At 42.5% G+C, this 17072-nt stretch overlaps 1 protein-coding gene across 3 annotated transcripts in view; it reads left to right on the top strand.

The window, feature by feature from the left end:
• Positions 1-17072, top strand: part of ZDHHC20 (zDHHC palmitoyltransferase 20) — a 167281-nt gene that overhangs the window by 137084 nt on the left and 13125 nt on the right. For 2 of the 3 annotated variants that reach the window (XM_077484016.1, XM_077484014.1), the window contains 2 exons: positions 2476-2591; positions 7756-7824. In XM_077484016.1, coding sequence (XP_077340142.1) covers positions 2476-2591; positions 7756-7796 — 157 coding nt within the window. In that variant the 3' untranslated portion in view covers positions 7797-7824. Of the gene's footprint in view, positions 1-2475; positions 2592-7755; positions 7832-17072 lie in introns of all 3 variants that reach the window. The other variant, XM_077484015.1, reaches the window with a different exon arrangement.

Below are 17072 nucleotides of genomic sequence, written 5' to 3'. Positions count from 1 at the left end.
GGTATTTTCTGATACTTTACAATTTTTTTAACAGGTAACATTTTTATTTGCTACTATATATAATAGAAATTATATTTTTGCTATGCAAGATATATGCCTATGCAATACCCAGAAAAAGCTACATTTTCTCTTAAACTCCAGTTGAAAAATAGCAGTGCATGTTTTGTAATAATTGTATAAAGCAGCGCTAATAATTAAAAATCAGTGTTGTGAAAACCATAGATAAAATTTAACACAATAAACATAATATCAAACTTAGAAAGTGAGTGAAAAAACATCACTAAATAAACCAAAACCAAAGGTCCATCAAATCCCATAGAGAAAGGGGCTAATTAAAAAAAAAAAAAATTTTTATATATATATATATATATATATATATATATATATATATATATATATACACACCACAAAAAGTTCAAAAGAAGGGGGGGGACAGGTTATCCCCACATCCATAAATTCATAATGGTTCCACCACCAGGTGATGCCCAAGTGCGCAGCCCTCTTACCGGATCGTATGGACCATCATATAGTATGGTCAAATGCGCATATTAAGGCTCCTTATGTGGGAGGGGACTCCAGGACGCCAGTGGTATATCCAGTCAAGGTTGATTGATAGGAAATGTCAGATGTGGAATGCTCAATATGTCAATTCTTGGGTTTCTCAAGATGTTTGTAAACACTTAGACGGTGGTGAACACCACAGGAACAGAGGGGTCTGGCTTCCCTGTGAAGGCATGTTGCTCGAACTTCATTGACATGTTTTGTGTCTAGGCACTTCCATGCTTTGAGCCCAATAGTGGTAAATCTGCAGTGTGAAATTATCTAAGTTACTGACTAAGTTACTTGTCTCGCCAGATTTGGTATTGGATTTCGAGATGTTACTACTATGCTCACTGTTATTGCTGGAGAAAAAACTGTGATTCTAAATGGCACTCTGGCACACATATACGATATGAAGACTTCCCACCTTTTTAGTACACAACAATGCACAGGTATAATGCAGGGTCCCAAATTTAGTGAGATGATTCCTTTGGACAGCACAGGAAGATATTTCCGTGAGATTTGGGATATTCAGTGTTCCCAGGATCTTGATTGAAGGATCGTAGGGTCCCCCTCTACAGAGTGGAATTAGATGTAAGGTTTGTAAATTTTTTACTTTTTTCTCAATAGCTATGCCATATAGGAATAGGAGGCCTGATGTAATGAGAATACCTTGCTTTTTAGCACACGGTCCACTTTAAAGTGTATTTCTACCTTTTGCAATCATATTTAAGAAACCCCATTAAAACACAGCAGTTCTAGCGCAGATCAGCTTCCACAGCCAAAATCACCAGTTCCATTTACATAGTCAAGTGCAAACAATGATACAAATTGGACATATAATAACAGAAAGCATACCAGGAGCACAGTAAATAAAACACATTATACATCATGCATCCAAATGGTTTGGCTGACTTAAGCCCTCGGAAGAACAAGATGTAATACTCCTCGCTCTGGCAAGCTTCTGCCATATGTTCAGTTGATCCCCTAAAGCCTCCCGGTCATGGTCGCACACTGATGAAATTAAATACAATGCAGGACCAACAGCTCTCCATTGTAAGTCAGGACAGTGAGGGACTGCCCACAACCTGGAATCTCAGAAAGCAGAGCGCCAACACCTGCTGGAGTGAGAAGTAAGGTAAATAATACAGCCTTTTCATCTACCCCCTAGATTTAAAGAAGAGCTTTAGTCAGGTACGTGAAAATTAAAAGTCCACAGCTAAAAAAAACTTTATCTGCTGACTTTTAATAAACAGACACTCACCTGCCCAGGGATCCAGCGCTGTGCTCACCCAAACAGGTTTCTTCATCGTTCTTTGGTTCTTGATGCCGGCATTTTAACTGTGGCCAGCCGGCTGTGACTCCTAGCAGCTTCACAGCTTGCTGCTCACTGCGCATGCGCAAGCTGCGCTGCAGTTTGTGAATGGTCCCGCAGTGTTCTGGGACCTGTGATGTCTCCCAAAAGGCTGTGGGCAGAGAGTGGTGAAGGCAATCCAAGTGGAAGTGGGAATGGGTATCTATCAAAACTATGGGTATCAAAAAAAATTATCCAAATGTGATAAGAGGTGGGGGAGTAAAAAGAGTGGAACTTCCTGTTTGTGCTTTAAACTGGCTATACACGGAATAGTATTCAACCAGTCCAGCAGAGACCAGATACAATTCAATCAGTGTGTGGCCTCCCCTGCCCGATAGAAGTTGATTATTTAATCACTTTTTGTTGAAGGGACATGTTGGAAATGTTTCCGATTGATCAACTTCTGCAGCCAAAAGTTTTGGTGTTGGACACGGAGTTTGGCCTTAATGCTAACAATGTCAATACATAAGAGCTCATGTATGGGTGCTAATTGAGCCTTATGTGAACTTTACCATTGCATTGATGTATGTGTAATTGTTTTATGAATCGGAATCTACATATATTTTCTGTTTAATTTACAGTGCAGGGCCAAGTCAACCTTTTCCAGCCAGGCCGCTGAGTGAGTCACAGAACAGGCTCTTGGGAAGTGACAGTCATTGGGCTGACGGGAGCGCTGGTGAAGATCACACACAAAAAGGTGAATATTTTATCACAAATTATATTTGTTACATGATTGCTAAAGAGCCAGCCCTGTATATTACATCTTTAGCATTGGTGCAGCATATTTGGTTTTAATAACTCAGTTAAGTTATTTTTCTTGTCTGCAAAACTGTTCTAGGAAGCTTAACAGAAACATATAATGACAGGGTCCATGTGTTCTGCCATGGCCAATGGGCCGATACGTCTTTTTTTTTTTTTTTTTAACACGTACTAGTGCTGTCTGGTTGTCCTGTTGAACCTTCAGCCTAGGGGCTGGTTCACACCAGATGCAGTGTGACTGCGTCGGGTGGCTATTCCAGTACAGTCTCATCTATATTAGACGGCTAGCCAAGCGCAGTCCCACCACGTGGACAAGGGAAAATGCACTGTATTGCAGTGGTGTGCAGGCATAATGGACTGGAAAAAAGAATACTGCATGCAGTACTTTTTTTTTTTTTCAATGGAGTGTGAGGCAATCCACTGTCTCACACTGCTGACCTTAAGTTGAACTTCATGAGATGTCTGTGTGACATCTCAATGACGTTCTTAACTAAGGATGAGTTCTGACATGTTCGCATGGTCCACTCGCAGAGCCCGCCAGGAAGTCGGCACAGGGCTGCGCTAATCACAGGCAGTGAGACATTGCCCCGATGTGCAGCTGCAGAGCTCGGGAAATGTCTCACTGCCTGTGATTAGTGCAGTGCTGCGCCGAATTCCTGGCAGACTCTGCATGTGGACCATGCGAACACGCCTGAGCTCATCCCTATTCTTAACCGGTTTCCGACTGGCTCATGAAGATCTACTGCAGCAGAATGGCTCTCTTGGGCAAAATCCTGTGTATATATACTGCATATCGGGAGACCCAATGTGCGTGGTCGGTGGGTGTGATTCCTGCCGGCCTCGCGCGATCGGGTGCACGAGAGCTAGCACAGGGATTTGTGTATGTAAACACACAAGTCCCTGTGCTGCCAGAGGAGAGAAGACAGATTGTGTTTTCCTACAAAGTAACGACAGCGATCTGTCCTCTCTCCTAGTTAATCCCATCGCCCCCTAGTGTTATCCCCTTCCCTGTCAGTGACATTTATACAGTAATCAGTGCATTTTTATAGCACTGATCACTCTATAAATGTTAATGGTCCCAAAAATGTGTCAAGTCTCCGATCTGTCAGTCGCAATACCACTAAAAAAATGTAGATCACCGCCATTACTAGTAAAAGAAAATAAAAACACCATAAAAATGCCATAAATCTTTCCCATAGTTTGTAGACGCTATAATATTTGCGCAAACCAATCAATTTACGCTTATTGCGATACCCCCCCCCACAAAAAATATGTAGAAGAATACATATTGGCCTAAACTGAAGATTTTTTTTTTTTATTTGGGGGATATTTATTATAGCAAAAAGTAAAAAATATTGTTTTTTTTTTTTTTTTTTAAATTGTCACTTTTTTTTTTTTCTGTTTATAGCGCACAAAATAAAAACCACAGAGATCAAATACCACTAAAAGAAAGCTCTATTTGTGGGAAAAAGTACGCAAAATGTGTTTAGGTACATTGTCGCGTGACCACGCAATTGTCAGTTAAAGCGATGCAGTGCCAAATTGTAAAAAGTGCTCTGGCCAGGAAGGAGGTAAAATCTTAAAGTGGAGGGCCACCCTAAAAAAAAAAAACACAGCATTAATATTCTGTGAAAAAATGTGCAAAAATTTTTTTTTAACCTTACCAGAAACCGCTGTTGCTAGACAGTCTTCCTAATCTGCCTCTTCCTACTCCGCAGTGATCTTCGGTCTTCTCTCCTCCTCGTTTTGTCTTCTGGGTAATGGGGCGCGCTGTGTTCTGGGAACTCTGTGTTTCCTAACACAGTGCGTCTCATTCACAAAGCACCGCGTGACTCACGCATGAGCAGTAGGAAACAGGCAGTGAAGCTGCAAGGCTCCACTGCCTGTTTCCCTTGGTGAGAATGGCGGCGCTGGAGACCCCGAGAGACAGGTTGGCCTCGGGTGGCCAACATTGCGGGCACCCTGGAAAGGTATGTGTCCTTATTAAAGGTCAGCAGCTACTTTTCTTTTAGCTGCTGACCTTAAAAAAATAAATAAATAAATAAAAAAAAATCCCGCTGGAACACCCTTTTTTTTTTTTTTTTTTTGAGGCTAGGTTCACACCATAGCGATGCGGGAACGCCGCAAATCCGCAGCGTTTTCCCGCATCGCATGCCTCCCGCCGGCAGTTCACACTGCCCTATGCAGACTGCTCGGAGTGTCAATGAAATCTTAATGACACCCCCAGACCAGTCCGCATATCGCAGTGCGATCTGCAAACTCGGACAGGAATCGGATCGCATGGTGTGAACACCCATGCGATCCGATTCTGCTGCGGACCAAAAAAAGGTCCTGTGCGAGTTTGCGGCGGGTGCGATGCGAATTCAGCCATACTATCTGTATGGCTGAACTCGCATCGTACAGACAGATCGGATGTGATTTGCACTGCAGTGTGGTGCGAATCACATCCGGATCTCTCACCCGCAGCGGTGTGAACCCAGCCTAAAGAAGGAATGGCTGTGATCTATCAAACTCACTGCATCCTCATTGCGCTGATCTCAGCAGCATCGCACTGCACACCACCGAGTTGCAGTGCAGAAGCTAGTGTGAACCATCCCTAAGTTCTTATTCTTTCATTGAAATCGTAACTCTATTTCGATACTTATTCTTGGCTACACTTTTTAAAAGGTTTAGCCAGTGCATCAGCATCACTAGTAGGTTGGCAGTGGCAGTCCAGGTCTATTTTTCCATGACTGGTTACCTTTGAATGCTGTATACTGGTTACAAGGCAGTCACCTCTCGAGCATAGTTGAACTGCTTCACTGCCCCAGAGCTAGACTCAGATTAGAGTAGTAGTACAATTGTTACTTCCATCAAAGACTGCTCAGATGGCTTTTAAAGGGTTTGTGAAGTCAGAAGTACATTCTATGCATTAAGATAAAAAGCTTTCCATGTGCAGCAACTGCCCCAGCACCCCCTAACACTTACATGAGCCCCATCTCTGTCCATCGATGTCAACAAGTGTCTCGGCCATCCAAGACTTTCCCTACTGAGTGGCTGAGACACAGTAGTGGCGTCATTGGCTCCCGCTGCTGTCAGTCAGCCAATCAGGAGAGAGGGGACAGGGCTAGGTCATGGCTCCATGTCTGAATGGTCCCAGGATGTTGTGACTCGGCTTGGGTGCCCCCATAGGAAGCTGCTTGCTGTGGGGGCACTTGACCGGAGGGAGGGGCCAAGAGCACAGAAGAGGGACCCGAGAGGAGGATGATCCAGTCTGCTTTGTGCAAATACATTGCACAGAGCAGGTAAGTATATCATGTTTGTTATTTTAAAATATATATAAAAAAAAAAAAGAATTTACAATCACTTTAACATGAAGAGAGATTCCCTTTAAATATAGGCATGCTGGCTGTGCCAGATTAATTGGATTAACTAAAAGACAATAATAGGATTTGTGCATATAGACTGGAGGAATGAAAAACATTCCTGTAATTTTCTACTTCAAAATAACACTTGAAATCTAGTTCATATAAGCTAGACAAAAGCCCTACTTACCAACCAGTGCAAAATGTAATAGCATATAACCAGATTTCCATTTACTAAAGTCGGATTAGTGACTCTTGAATTCTGATCAAGGTTCCAGGCTGCGCTCTTCGCATTTTATTACAGTGCGTTTACCTTTCTCCAGACTTCATACATGGCCCGTGTTAATTATTGCCTAATTACTGCACAGGATTTGTTTTGACACAGTTTGCCTTATATTAAAGTATCCAGGTATTGTGACCTGTACTGGAGGCCAGTGGTATCAATGGTTGTGGCAACAAAAGCGTTGTACAACCCTTCACACTGAATCAAACATCATTTCCTAAACCCACAGAAATGCATTCAACAAATCTGATATTCTTTATAATAAATTCAGTTAAAGTCCAGAGCTGCTTGAAAGCTACAATTAGTCGGTATGGATAAAGTGTTAGATTCCGCTACATCTTCTTTCTCACAAATTTGTTTCCCAGAATCCTAGGGAAGGCAAAATATAGCTGTTGATATGTGTATGTCGTCCTGTCAGGATTTTGTTAGGGTCTGACAATGGTGACATACTGTTTGATATAATTCATACATGATTGCAGTGTCTGGTTTCTAGGGCTGCAACTAACGATTATTTTCATAATCGATTAGTTGGCCGATTATTGTTTCGATTAATCGGTTAATAACCTTAAAAAAAAAAAAAAGTGGGTCAAATTGACATTCATTTTCAGCCACAGTGACAGGAAAATTTGGAAAAAATAGAAAACTTCTTAGTCAAAGGAATTTTCAGACAGTGTAAGTGGTTTTCATTTAAAAAACAGAATGTTAAAAACAAGTGAAAATTTCAAACAAAATTCTTTCATTCAGCAAATGTACAAAGATTTTTCGTCTGAATATTCTCATCTGAAAATTGATCCGTGTGGCCAGCATAAGGCTTGGTACACACCTATACAGTTTGCTTTTGATCTGTTTCTGCAGTGCTTTTTGCTGTGCGTTTTGATTTTTGTGCACGTGATTTTACTGCAATTTGCATTTTTTTTGGGCAGATTAAAAAACACAAATTGTTGCAAAAACGCAGTACATGCTTTTCTGCCGCTTTTCCATTGAAGTGTATTGAACCAATAAAGCACCATTTTGCGTTAAAATTCCCTGACCCTTTCAGATGTGAACGTGCCCCGTAGGAAACCATGTAAATGAACTGTAGTGCATATCTACAAAAAACACCATAAAACGCATAGATGTGAACCAGGTCTAAGACGTTTAGTAACATAATGGGGTTAACAAAAACTAAAACGAGCCCTTTATAGTAGAAAAAAAAGCAGATAATCACTACTGTAAGGGGTTATTTTTTTACTGTAGAACAGTGAAAGTAATATTTAAATTAGTGATTATTTGCTCTTTTTGTACTATAAAGGGATCATTTTAGTTTTTTTTTTAACTCCATTATGTTACTGGCCGATTCAATCGATTATGAAAATAGTAATCGATTAATTTCATAATCGATTAGTTGTCGATTAATCAATTAGTTGTTTCAGCCCTACTGGTTTCTGTAGTGTATTGGTGATTTTTTAAAATGTTTTCCTGTCTCTGTTCTTTAGAAGAAACTAGGAACCATGTATCTGTGTGTGTGGAGAGCTGATCATTGCTACAGCCAGTCCTCAAACTCGGTAAGAGGTAACATATTTTTTTTTTTTAATTTTACATTTTTATTATAGTAAAAAAAAAATATTACAAATCATGTATGTAATACGGGATTCAACAATCCCATTGTCCAACAGCTGTTAAATTAACAAGGTTACAGTTTACGTTTCATTGATAAAATGGTGCTTATTGGTATAGGATTATTACAATTGAAGAAAGTAAACTACTAAATATAATAGTGGTTAAGCGAGAAAAGAAAGAGAATTAAATGTCATATGAACAAACAAAAGTAAAGGTTCCAGTTTGAGATCTGTACAAAGAGCAGAGGGGGGTGGTATTTTTGAACGATGGGCTGGGCCTACATCCCAAAAAGACAGAGTGGAGAAGGAACTCCCCCTTACGGGACTTTAATGGCCCAAATAGTATTACACAAAGAGTATGTAAAAGGTGTATACAAAATGTATTGAAATTTAAACAATTAAAATTTGAATCGATGGGTGGCTATAGATATGGCAAAAAACAGAAGAACAAAACTCGAGAGATCCAGGGACACCGTGATAGGATCACAATGGCAAGTTACACAGACCACACCCCAGTGGTCCGTGCAACTTGCCCTGGTGATCCTATCACAGAAACTGGAGTACCCGGAGGACACCCATGCAAGCACAGCAAGAACATGCAAACTCCAGGCAGGTAGTGTTGTGGTTTTTACTGCTAGGCAAGAGTGCTACCCACTACACCACTGTGCCACCCATAATGAGCGCTACCAATGGGAGAGCTATGTGACCAGATAAGTCATAATTATATACTACATAAAGGTATTCTTGTATACCTACTGCTTAATCCAGGGGGGCTTGTACAACTGTCTGTCAATACATTCCTGTACGAGCATCGATGCACTTTAAGCAGTTGTTTCCCCAGGATAGTGTAGAACTTATTTTTTTCGCTGTTTTGAAGCATCATAGAGGCTGCATTAAATGCATATGTGCTTGGCTAATCCTGCAAAACTAGTATTGGGCCTGGTGCAGTTGAGCAGGTGAATGTCTGCAAAAACACATGCTGCATGGTCGCATGTTTGCATAGACGCGTGTTTGCATGAGCACCTTTGCATAAACACATGTTGAATAAACGCATGCTTGCTTACTAGCATAAACCCGTTTGCATAATTGCATGTTTGCATGAGCACATGTTTGCATAAATGCATATTCTATAAACGCATGTTTACTTCAAGGAGTGGACTTTTACATTTGTGCAATATAAATGTATTATTTAGACTTTGTGGGTTAATTTACACTACGGTGTGTTGGGGGTGATATATTAATTGATTCACATGTGTGGCTTGTTTACGCTATACACGCATGCTTAATTTGTAATTTTTCCACAGCGCAGCTCTGTTTGTTTTTATTATCAGTTGGTTCCAAAACCAAATGGGGACATGAGGTCTATCTTAAGATCTCAAGCAGCTGGGCATCCTTCTGTTTCAGATAGGCTCGGTCTATTCAGTGATGACCTTTCTGCAAGAGGTAGATTCCGGGGTCCATAATCATCAGTAAACACACATCTTCATGTGCCAGTTTGTTTCCAGATTCAAAGATTTCTGCAATTGAAGTAGAAAGTCATCTTTACTTTTTGGTGAATCTGCCCTTTGGGCTTGCCACAGCTCCTGGAGGTTCCCAAAGCTCCTAGCCCGGTGCTGGACTTGCTGAAGACACAGGGGGTGTCAATCTCAGTATACTTCAATAATCTTTGCTCAGGAAGCAGTTGATTCCAGGTTTTCCTTTGATACATTTCTGCAGGAGGAAGTTATATCTAGGTCGAAGCATGTTCCCTACATACAGTCCTACTCCAGGTCTTTTGTAGAGGATCGTTCTCTCTGTCTGGAACTTGAAGAGCCAGGAATCGGATATTCCAGGTATAGAATAGTGGTGGGGGAACTCTGCAGGTGGATCTGCTAGATTCCAAGTTCTACAACAAGTTGGGACAGGTTGTGTTCGGGACGAGTGTCCCGCTGGCAATAGGGGTAGATGCATTGGTAACATCTTAGGGACCAGTTCACCCTTATTTGACGCTTCCCTCTGTTTCGAATTCTGCCACATCTTTTGTGAAGAATCCGGGAGATGGTAACACTGATAATAGTGTTAGCCAAATTAGCCCAGGAAAGCTTGGTACAATGACATAGTGAATCTTGTGGGACCTAATGGTCTTGAGTCCTTTATCTCCACACTGTTGAGCCCTTGGAAAGCTTCTGGGAACTTCAGTTACAGGACTTGCAGGATATTTTATGCCTGGGGTGAAGCCAGGCAGTGGCACCTGCAGAAATATTGGACTTGGCGATTTTTTTTTTTCTTTCTCCAATCAGTAGACAGTCCCTCCTGTCAGGCCACTTTTGTGTGCTTTGGACTTGAATTTGCTCTTGACTGTCCTTGCAAAGGCCACTTTTTGAACCAATTGGGACACTCTGTTAGTCCTTTATCTCGAAAGGTGGCTTCTTTGGTTGCTATCACTTCACTAAGTTGAGTGTCAAAGGCTCTTTCATGCAAGTAGCCGTTCTTGGTCTCACATCATAAGGTGATGTTGCGTCCTCGTCCATCTTTATTACCTAGAATGGTTTCTAGTTTTCACTTGAATCAGGACATTGTCTTTCCTGTATTTTTCTCCTAATCCACAGTTGGCAGGAGAAAGATCTCTACATACTCTAGAGGTAGTTCAGGCGCTCAGGTTCTACTTGAGTTGTCAGCACAGGTCTGGAATCCTGGTTTGTGCTGCCACAAACAATAGCCCAGGAAGGGCAGACAACATTCAGGTTGAATATTTAGCAGTGGATCTGCCAGTTTATCATTGATGCCTATGTTTTTAAGGGAAAAATATTCATTTTATCTGGGGAGAAATTCTCTACAAGGTGTGTGGGAGTATCTTGGGCCATCTGCCATCAGGTGTCAGTGGTCCAGGTGTGCAAGACCACTATTTGGTCTTTGGTTTATACAGTTGTGCTCATAAGTTTACATACCCTGGCAGAATGTATGATTTTTTGGTAATTTTTCAGAGAATATGAATGATAACACAAAAACATTTTTCACTCATGGTTAGTGTTTTCGCTTAAGCCATTTATTATCAATCAACTGTATTTACTCTTTTTAAATCATAATGACAACAGAAATTACCCAAATGACCCTGATCAAAAGTTTACATAGCCTGGTTATTTTGGCCTGATAACATGCACACAGGTTGACACAAAGGGGTTTCAATGGCTATTAAAGGTAACCTGTGATCTGTTTGCTTGTAATTAGTGTTTATGTGTATGAAAGATCAGTGAGTTTCTGGACTCCTGACAGACTCTTGCATCTTTCATCCAGCGCTGCACTGACGTTTCTGGATTCTGAGTCACGGGGAAAGCAAACGAATCGTCAAAGGTAGTTGAACTGTAGTAAAACAGGAAAGGGATATAAAAGGATATCCAAGGAATTGAGAATGCCAATCAGCAGTGTTCAAACTCTAATCAAGAAGTGGAAAAAGAGGGCTTCTCTTGAAACCAAACCACGGTCAGGTAGACCAACTAAGATTTCAGCAACAACTGCCAGGAAAATTGTTTGGGATGCAAAGAAAAACCCACAAATAAAATGAAATACAGGACTCTGAAAACGTGGTGTGGCTGTTTCAAGATGCACAATAAGGAGGCACTTGAAGAAAGATGGGCTGCATGGTCGAGTCGCCAGAAGAAAGCCATTACTATGCAAATGCCACAAGGTATCCCACTTACAATACACCAAACGGCACAGAGACCAGCCTTAAACCTCAAACATTTGGAGTGATGAGACCAAAATTTAGCTTTTTGGCAACAACCATAAATGCTACATTTGGAGAGGAGTCAACAAGGCCTATGATGAAAGGTACACCATTCCTACTGTGAAACATAGAGGTGGATTGCTGATGTTTTGGAGATGTGTGAGCTACAAAGGCACCGGAAATTTGGTCAAAACTGATGGCAAGATAAATGCAGTATGTTAACAAAAAATACTGGAGGAACATTTGCATTCATCAGCCAGGAAGCTGCTTATGGGACGTATTTGGACATTCCAACATGACAATGATCCAAAACACAAGGCCAAGTTGACGTGTCATTGGCTACAGCAGAATAAATTGAAGGTTCTGGAGTGGCCATCTGTTTCCTAACCTCAATATCATTGAGCCACTCTGGGGAGATCTCAAGCATGCTTTTCATGCAAGACAGCCCAAGAATTTACAGGAATGGAGGCTTTTTGCCAAGAGGAATGGGCAGCTTTACCATCTAAGAAGATACAGAGCCTCATCCACAAATACCACAAACAACTTCAAGCTGTCATTGATGTTAAAAGGGGCAATGCATGGTCTTAAGAACTGGGGTGTGTAACCTTTTGGTCAGAGTCATTTGGGTGGTTTCTGTTGTCATTATGATTTAAAAAGCGTAAACAGTTGATTGATAATAAATGGTTTCAGTCCATCACTAACCACGAGTGAAAGAAAAGTTTTTGTGTTATCATTCATATTCTCTAAAAAAAATAGCCAAGAAATCATTACTTCTGCCAGGGTATGTAAACGTACGAGCACAACTGTACATCTACAGGGCTTTTACCAGGTGGAGGATGCTGCCTTTGGCCTCAGCGTATTACAAATGGCAGAGTAGGTCCTTTTCTGGTGGCAGTTTCTGTGATGGTGTCTCCCTCCCCTCAAGGGTAGTGCTTTGGGACGTTCCGAATAGTTGTTATAATAACCGGCTCTGTGCCCTGTGATTTTTTTTATTTATTTTTTATTCATCTTACCATTTCTTTTTATTTTGAAGGACACAGAGGTCCCTCCTCTCTTGTCTGGGAAATGTATTGCTTACTACAAAACTGAAGTACTTCCTTTTGTAGGAGGGGTTATATGGGGGAAGGGGGTTGGGGGATTTCCTGTTTGATCTTCCAGTGTCCATTCACCTATAGGTGGCGTATAACCCAGTAGTTATTATTATAAAAACCGGCTCTGTGTCCTGAGATGTATGCAAAGAAATGATTTTACAGGTATGATGTAGAAAAAAAATCAAAAATTTTCAGGGAATAAGTCATTCGTTTAAAGGAAATTTTTGTTACGAATAGTAGGAGGATGCATTTTGGGTGCCTGGACCACACTGCCCATTGATAGTTTAATTGACCTAGTCATTTGTTTTTGTTTTTTGATTACCATTAGTTCAAAGTAAGTGCTCTCATTGAAAATATCCAGTTATGTCTGGAAAAGTGAATAGTCTTGCTGTTTCCAAAATCTAGATAGGTGCTTTCTAGCCTTTCAAGTCTAAACCCGATAAAATCAAGTCCGAACTTTGGTTAATGCTGAATATAATAACAGAGGATATGTAAGATGGAACCTAATATAGCCCCTGCAGCATCTATTTGGATAATTTGGCAAAATCTTAGCCAAGAGTACAGGGCATAGTGCCATCTAGGTAATTTATGTACAGACTTCCAGTGTAAAGTAAAATGGGGTCCATTCCATGAATATTTTGAAGGCGGTGGCCCACTGGTCATCAGTAAAGAACATATATCCTCTTTCAACTTAGTGACATTAAAAAGTACCCTTATTCTCCAAAAAATATTCCATAAACATCCATTACTTAATGGCCTGGTTATCTATTTTTACATAAAATTGTTTCTCTGTCTCTGTTACTCTGTTTCTCTGCCTCCTTGTAATGTCTTCTGTGAGCTCACAAACCTCTTCTTTTCCCACTCACTTTTGTTTGGAACAAGCAGTGCATGTTGGTTGCGGTCATGTACACTGCCAGTCCAGTGGCGGTCAATCCGGTAAATACAAGGGGTCTCAAGCGTGGCACCTGACATGCCCAAAGGGCCACACATTACAATTTGTACTTAAAATGACAGACCACCGATATATTGAATTTTGCATCCCCATGCAGGCAGTTGCCTTGGGTGCACTTGAGGCTGTGCAACTGCACCCTTACAGATGTCACATTGGGAGCAGTGGTTGCCTCGCAATTGACAGCAATAGGACTGCCTGCATGGGGATGCATGGAACACCTATGCAACCCTGTGGGGGTCAACATGGCAATCATGTGGGGCGTGCATTTACACACACCTCTTGAATAAGGCTTTACAGATATTTTTATTGCATAGTTACCATGGCCCAGCTTGGACCATAGTAACTATGCATATCTCATACCTGAGAGATCCCTGTGGAAGTTGGAAATCCACTGTAATAGTTGGCACTTCTACAGTGATCAACGCCATCTTCCAGGTCACGCACCAAGGGCTTCTAGCTAGTAGGTGAGGGTTTCTCACTTGGCCCTGCCTCATTTCACAGAACACCATCTTTTTTTTTCAATAAATACCTTGCACTCTTTTGACTGGATGAAGGGGAGATTGTAACGTCACTGCCCTAAAATTCCACCCCATCCAATCAGAGAATGCTTTTTATTTTTTTTAAAGTTCAAGGTGTGAATGGTGGCAGTGGCGAGCAAGCGCTGCTATCAAATGCTGTGACAGGGAACGAGGCCGGGCCATCAGATCTGTGTCAATAGATGCAGACAAGGTGGCTCGGTAGAGCGAATACGCACGAGTGCCTCCATAGCAAGCGTCTGCTATGGGAACGCTCACCGTAGAGGAGGAGCCAGGAGCACTGGCAGGGGATCCCAGAAGAGGAGGATGCGGACTGCTTTGTGCAAAACCTTTAAACTTTAAAATATTCATAACAGTAAGTGGTAGGTTTAGGGCTGCATCTGTGGATATGCTCACATTACAGTGTTTTGAAAATTTGTCATGCCCCAAGGATAGCTAGTATTGAGAGGTGAATGTTGTTTAGTTTAGATTTATATCCAAGGAGGGTCGCATTCGTTAATGAGTAGAGATTACACGCTCTCTAGTTCTCAAACCGCCTTTCAGGACAACCTTGGAGAGAGTGCAACTCCACCCTTTTTCCAGGAAACACATGCAGCCTTTAAATCCCTCCTCTTCCACCATGGCTTCAGTTATTGTGTTTCCTCCGCCATGGTGGAAGCGCATGCTGAAACCAGGGAGCTGCGCTCTCTCCAAGGTGGAGGGTGTAGGCTTACCTCTGTCTTTTTGTGCAGTGACCATCCTAGCACCCCCCAGTATGGGCGGGGGGTGTTCCGGAATCCCCGGAATATCCCACATGTTGGTTCCGGGTCCCGGCTGGCAGGTGACGTCATGTCCGGTGACAGTTTCCTGCGGGAGCGTGGTGCTAGTGGTTCCAAGCGCCTGGTGCGCAGAGACTAGAGGACGGGTCCGTCAACTGGGGCTTCTGGCCCTCGATGCCGCTGGGATTGGGAAAATTCAAAAACCAGATGGCTTCTCTCAGTACCCCGCTGCGTTCTCTGCCAAAGATGGAGAAGACCAACAGCCAACGGCGGAAGCAGGCGCCCAAGCACCGGTCAGGCCCAGGTAAGAGGGGTACAGTGGTGCCTTTATTCTGAACCAATATGGGCTTATGTTTTGCTGTTTTGTTGGATCCTCCCTGCAGGGAGCCTGTGCTGCATGGTCAGAGGTTACTTCACTTGGAACCTGCAGTGTGGACTGGGTGGTTGCTGTTGGAATTGCACTGCTTCCTTTCTGTCTGGTGGTGGTCTAGCTGTGCACTAGGGGTTGGTAAATTATGTTAGGGGCCCTAGGCGAGTTACATTTTTTTCTCATTGCAGTCAGAGAAAATGTCCCTCCTGTAAGAACCCCCTTAAAGATTTGTGGCAGAAGGCAATGTGCAGGGCCTGTATTAAGAAATTGGTTGAAGAGGAAATGTCCCAGCAATACAAGGACTTGTTCTCTTCAGTATGGGAACTTACCAGCTCACTGAGTTCAGTCAAGTCAATGCTAGCACAGAGCCGGCAGTCCAGGTTGAGCCCCAGCATCCACCATCCAGCCCGAGAGCATCCTCCTCCAGAGCAGTGGAGGTTGTGGACTCAGGTGATGAGGGGGCAAGAACTCTTCCCTCAGGGATTCAGATGAGGAGGAGGAGGAGGAAGACGATGATAGCTGAGCCTCTGGGTACAAGCTATCTTTGGAGGAAGTGGACGATTTTCTGAGAGCGATCTACACTACCCTCGAAATTCAGGAGGAGAAGGTGCAACTGTAGGTTCATGACAAAATGTACCAAGGACTGTATGATACTAAACACGGAGTGTTCCCAGGCCATGGAATCTTCTCGGAGACGGTAAAGAAGGAATGGAAGGACCCTGAGAGAGGCCCCTTCTTTTCCAAGACTTTTAGGAGAAGGAGTCATAGGTTATGGAAGAAACCACAGGTAGATGCTGCATTCTCGCAGGTTTCCTGACGCACAGACCTAGCATTCGAGGACATGGGGGTTTTGAATGATGTGTAAAAGAGCTGACTCCCTACTGAAAAAAGCTTGGGATTGCACATCAGCCAGCCTCAAACCCGCTATGGCTTCCATGGTTGTCGCAAGGAACCTTGAATGCTGGGTAGAGAAGCTGAAAAGCCACATAGAGGCAAGCACATCACGGAAAGATCTTTTGTAGTCCTTTCCATTGATACTGAAGGCAGTAGAGTACATGGCTGATGCATCTGCTGAATAAGTTAAGATGTCGGCAAGGTCATCAGCACTGGTGAATTGAGCCAGACGTGCTGTCTGGCTAAAAACTTGGTCTGGTGACACAGCTTACAAGATTAAGCTGTGCGGCTTACCATTCTCAGGTGATCTTCTTTTTGGTCCGGACCTTGAAACAGTCTTGGACAAGACAGCCGACAAGAAAAAGGCTTTCCCTTCCAAGAAGAGACAACCGATTAAAAATAATTTTCTTGCTGTTCAACAGCCCCACAAAAATAGGGATCAAGACCACAAGAGCCGCTGAGTTCTCTTCAGATCTCCCCCCAGACCAGCCCCCTAAAAACAAATGACAGTCTTACCCCAGTAGGGGGAAGATTGTTTGCCTTTCCCCTACAGTGGAACAAAACAACTACAAGCCTGTTTGTGAAAAACTTTATCTCCCAGGGATACAGTCTGGAGTTTTTAGAGCCACCCCCGAGCAGATTCTATGTTACCGCCCTGCCAAGGGATCGGGAAAAAGTTTCTGCAATAATGAGCCTGCTGCAGGATCTGATTCAGCAAGAAGTGATTATCCAGGTCCCAAAAAGTCAGTAAGGCCGAGGCTTCTATTCCAAACTCTTCCTGTTGAATAAGTCTTCGGAGAAGTATCGGTTGATTCTGAACAGATTGATCCGCTACAAACATTTCAGGATGGACATGATCCATTCAATCACGAAATTACTGACTCCAGACT

This window comes from Lithobates pipiens, unplaced genomic scaffold (genome assembly GCF_037356315.1).
Source record: "Lithobates pipiens isolate NorthernLeopardFrog02 unplaced genomic scaffold, aLitPip1_a1.2 Scaffold_16, whole genome shotgun sequence".
Taxonomy (NCBI): Eukaryota; Metazoa; Chordata; class Amphibia; order Anura; family Ranidae; genus Lithobates; species Lithobates pipiens.
This window is presented reverse-complemented; position numbering and strand designations above follow the sequence as displayed.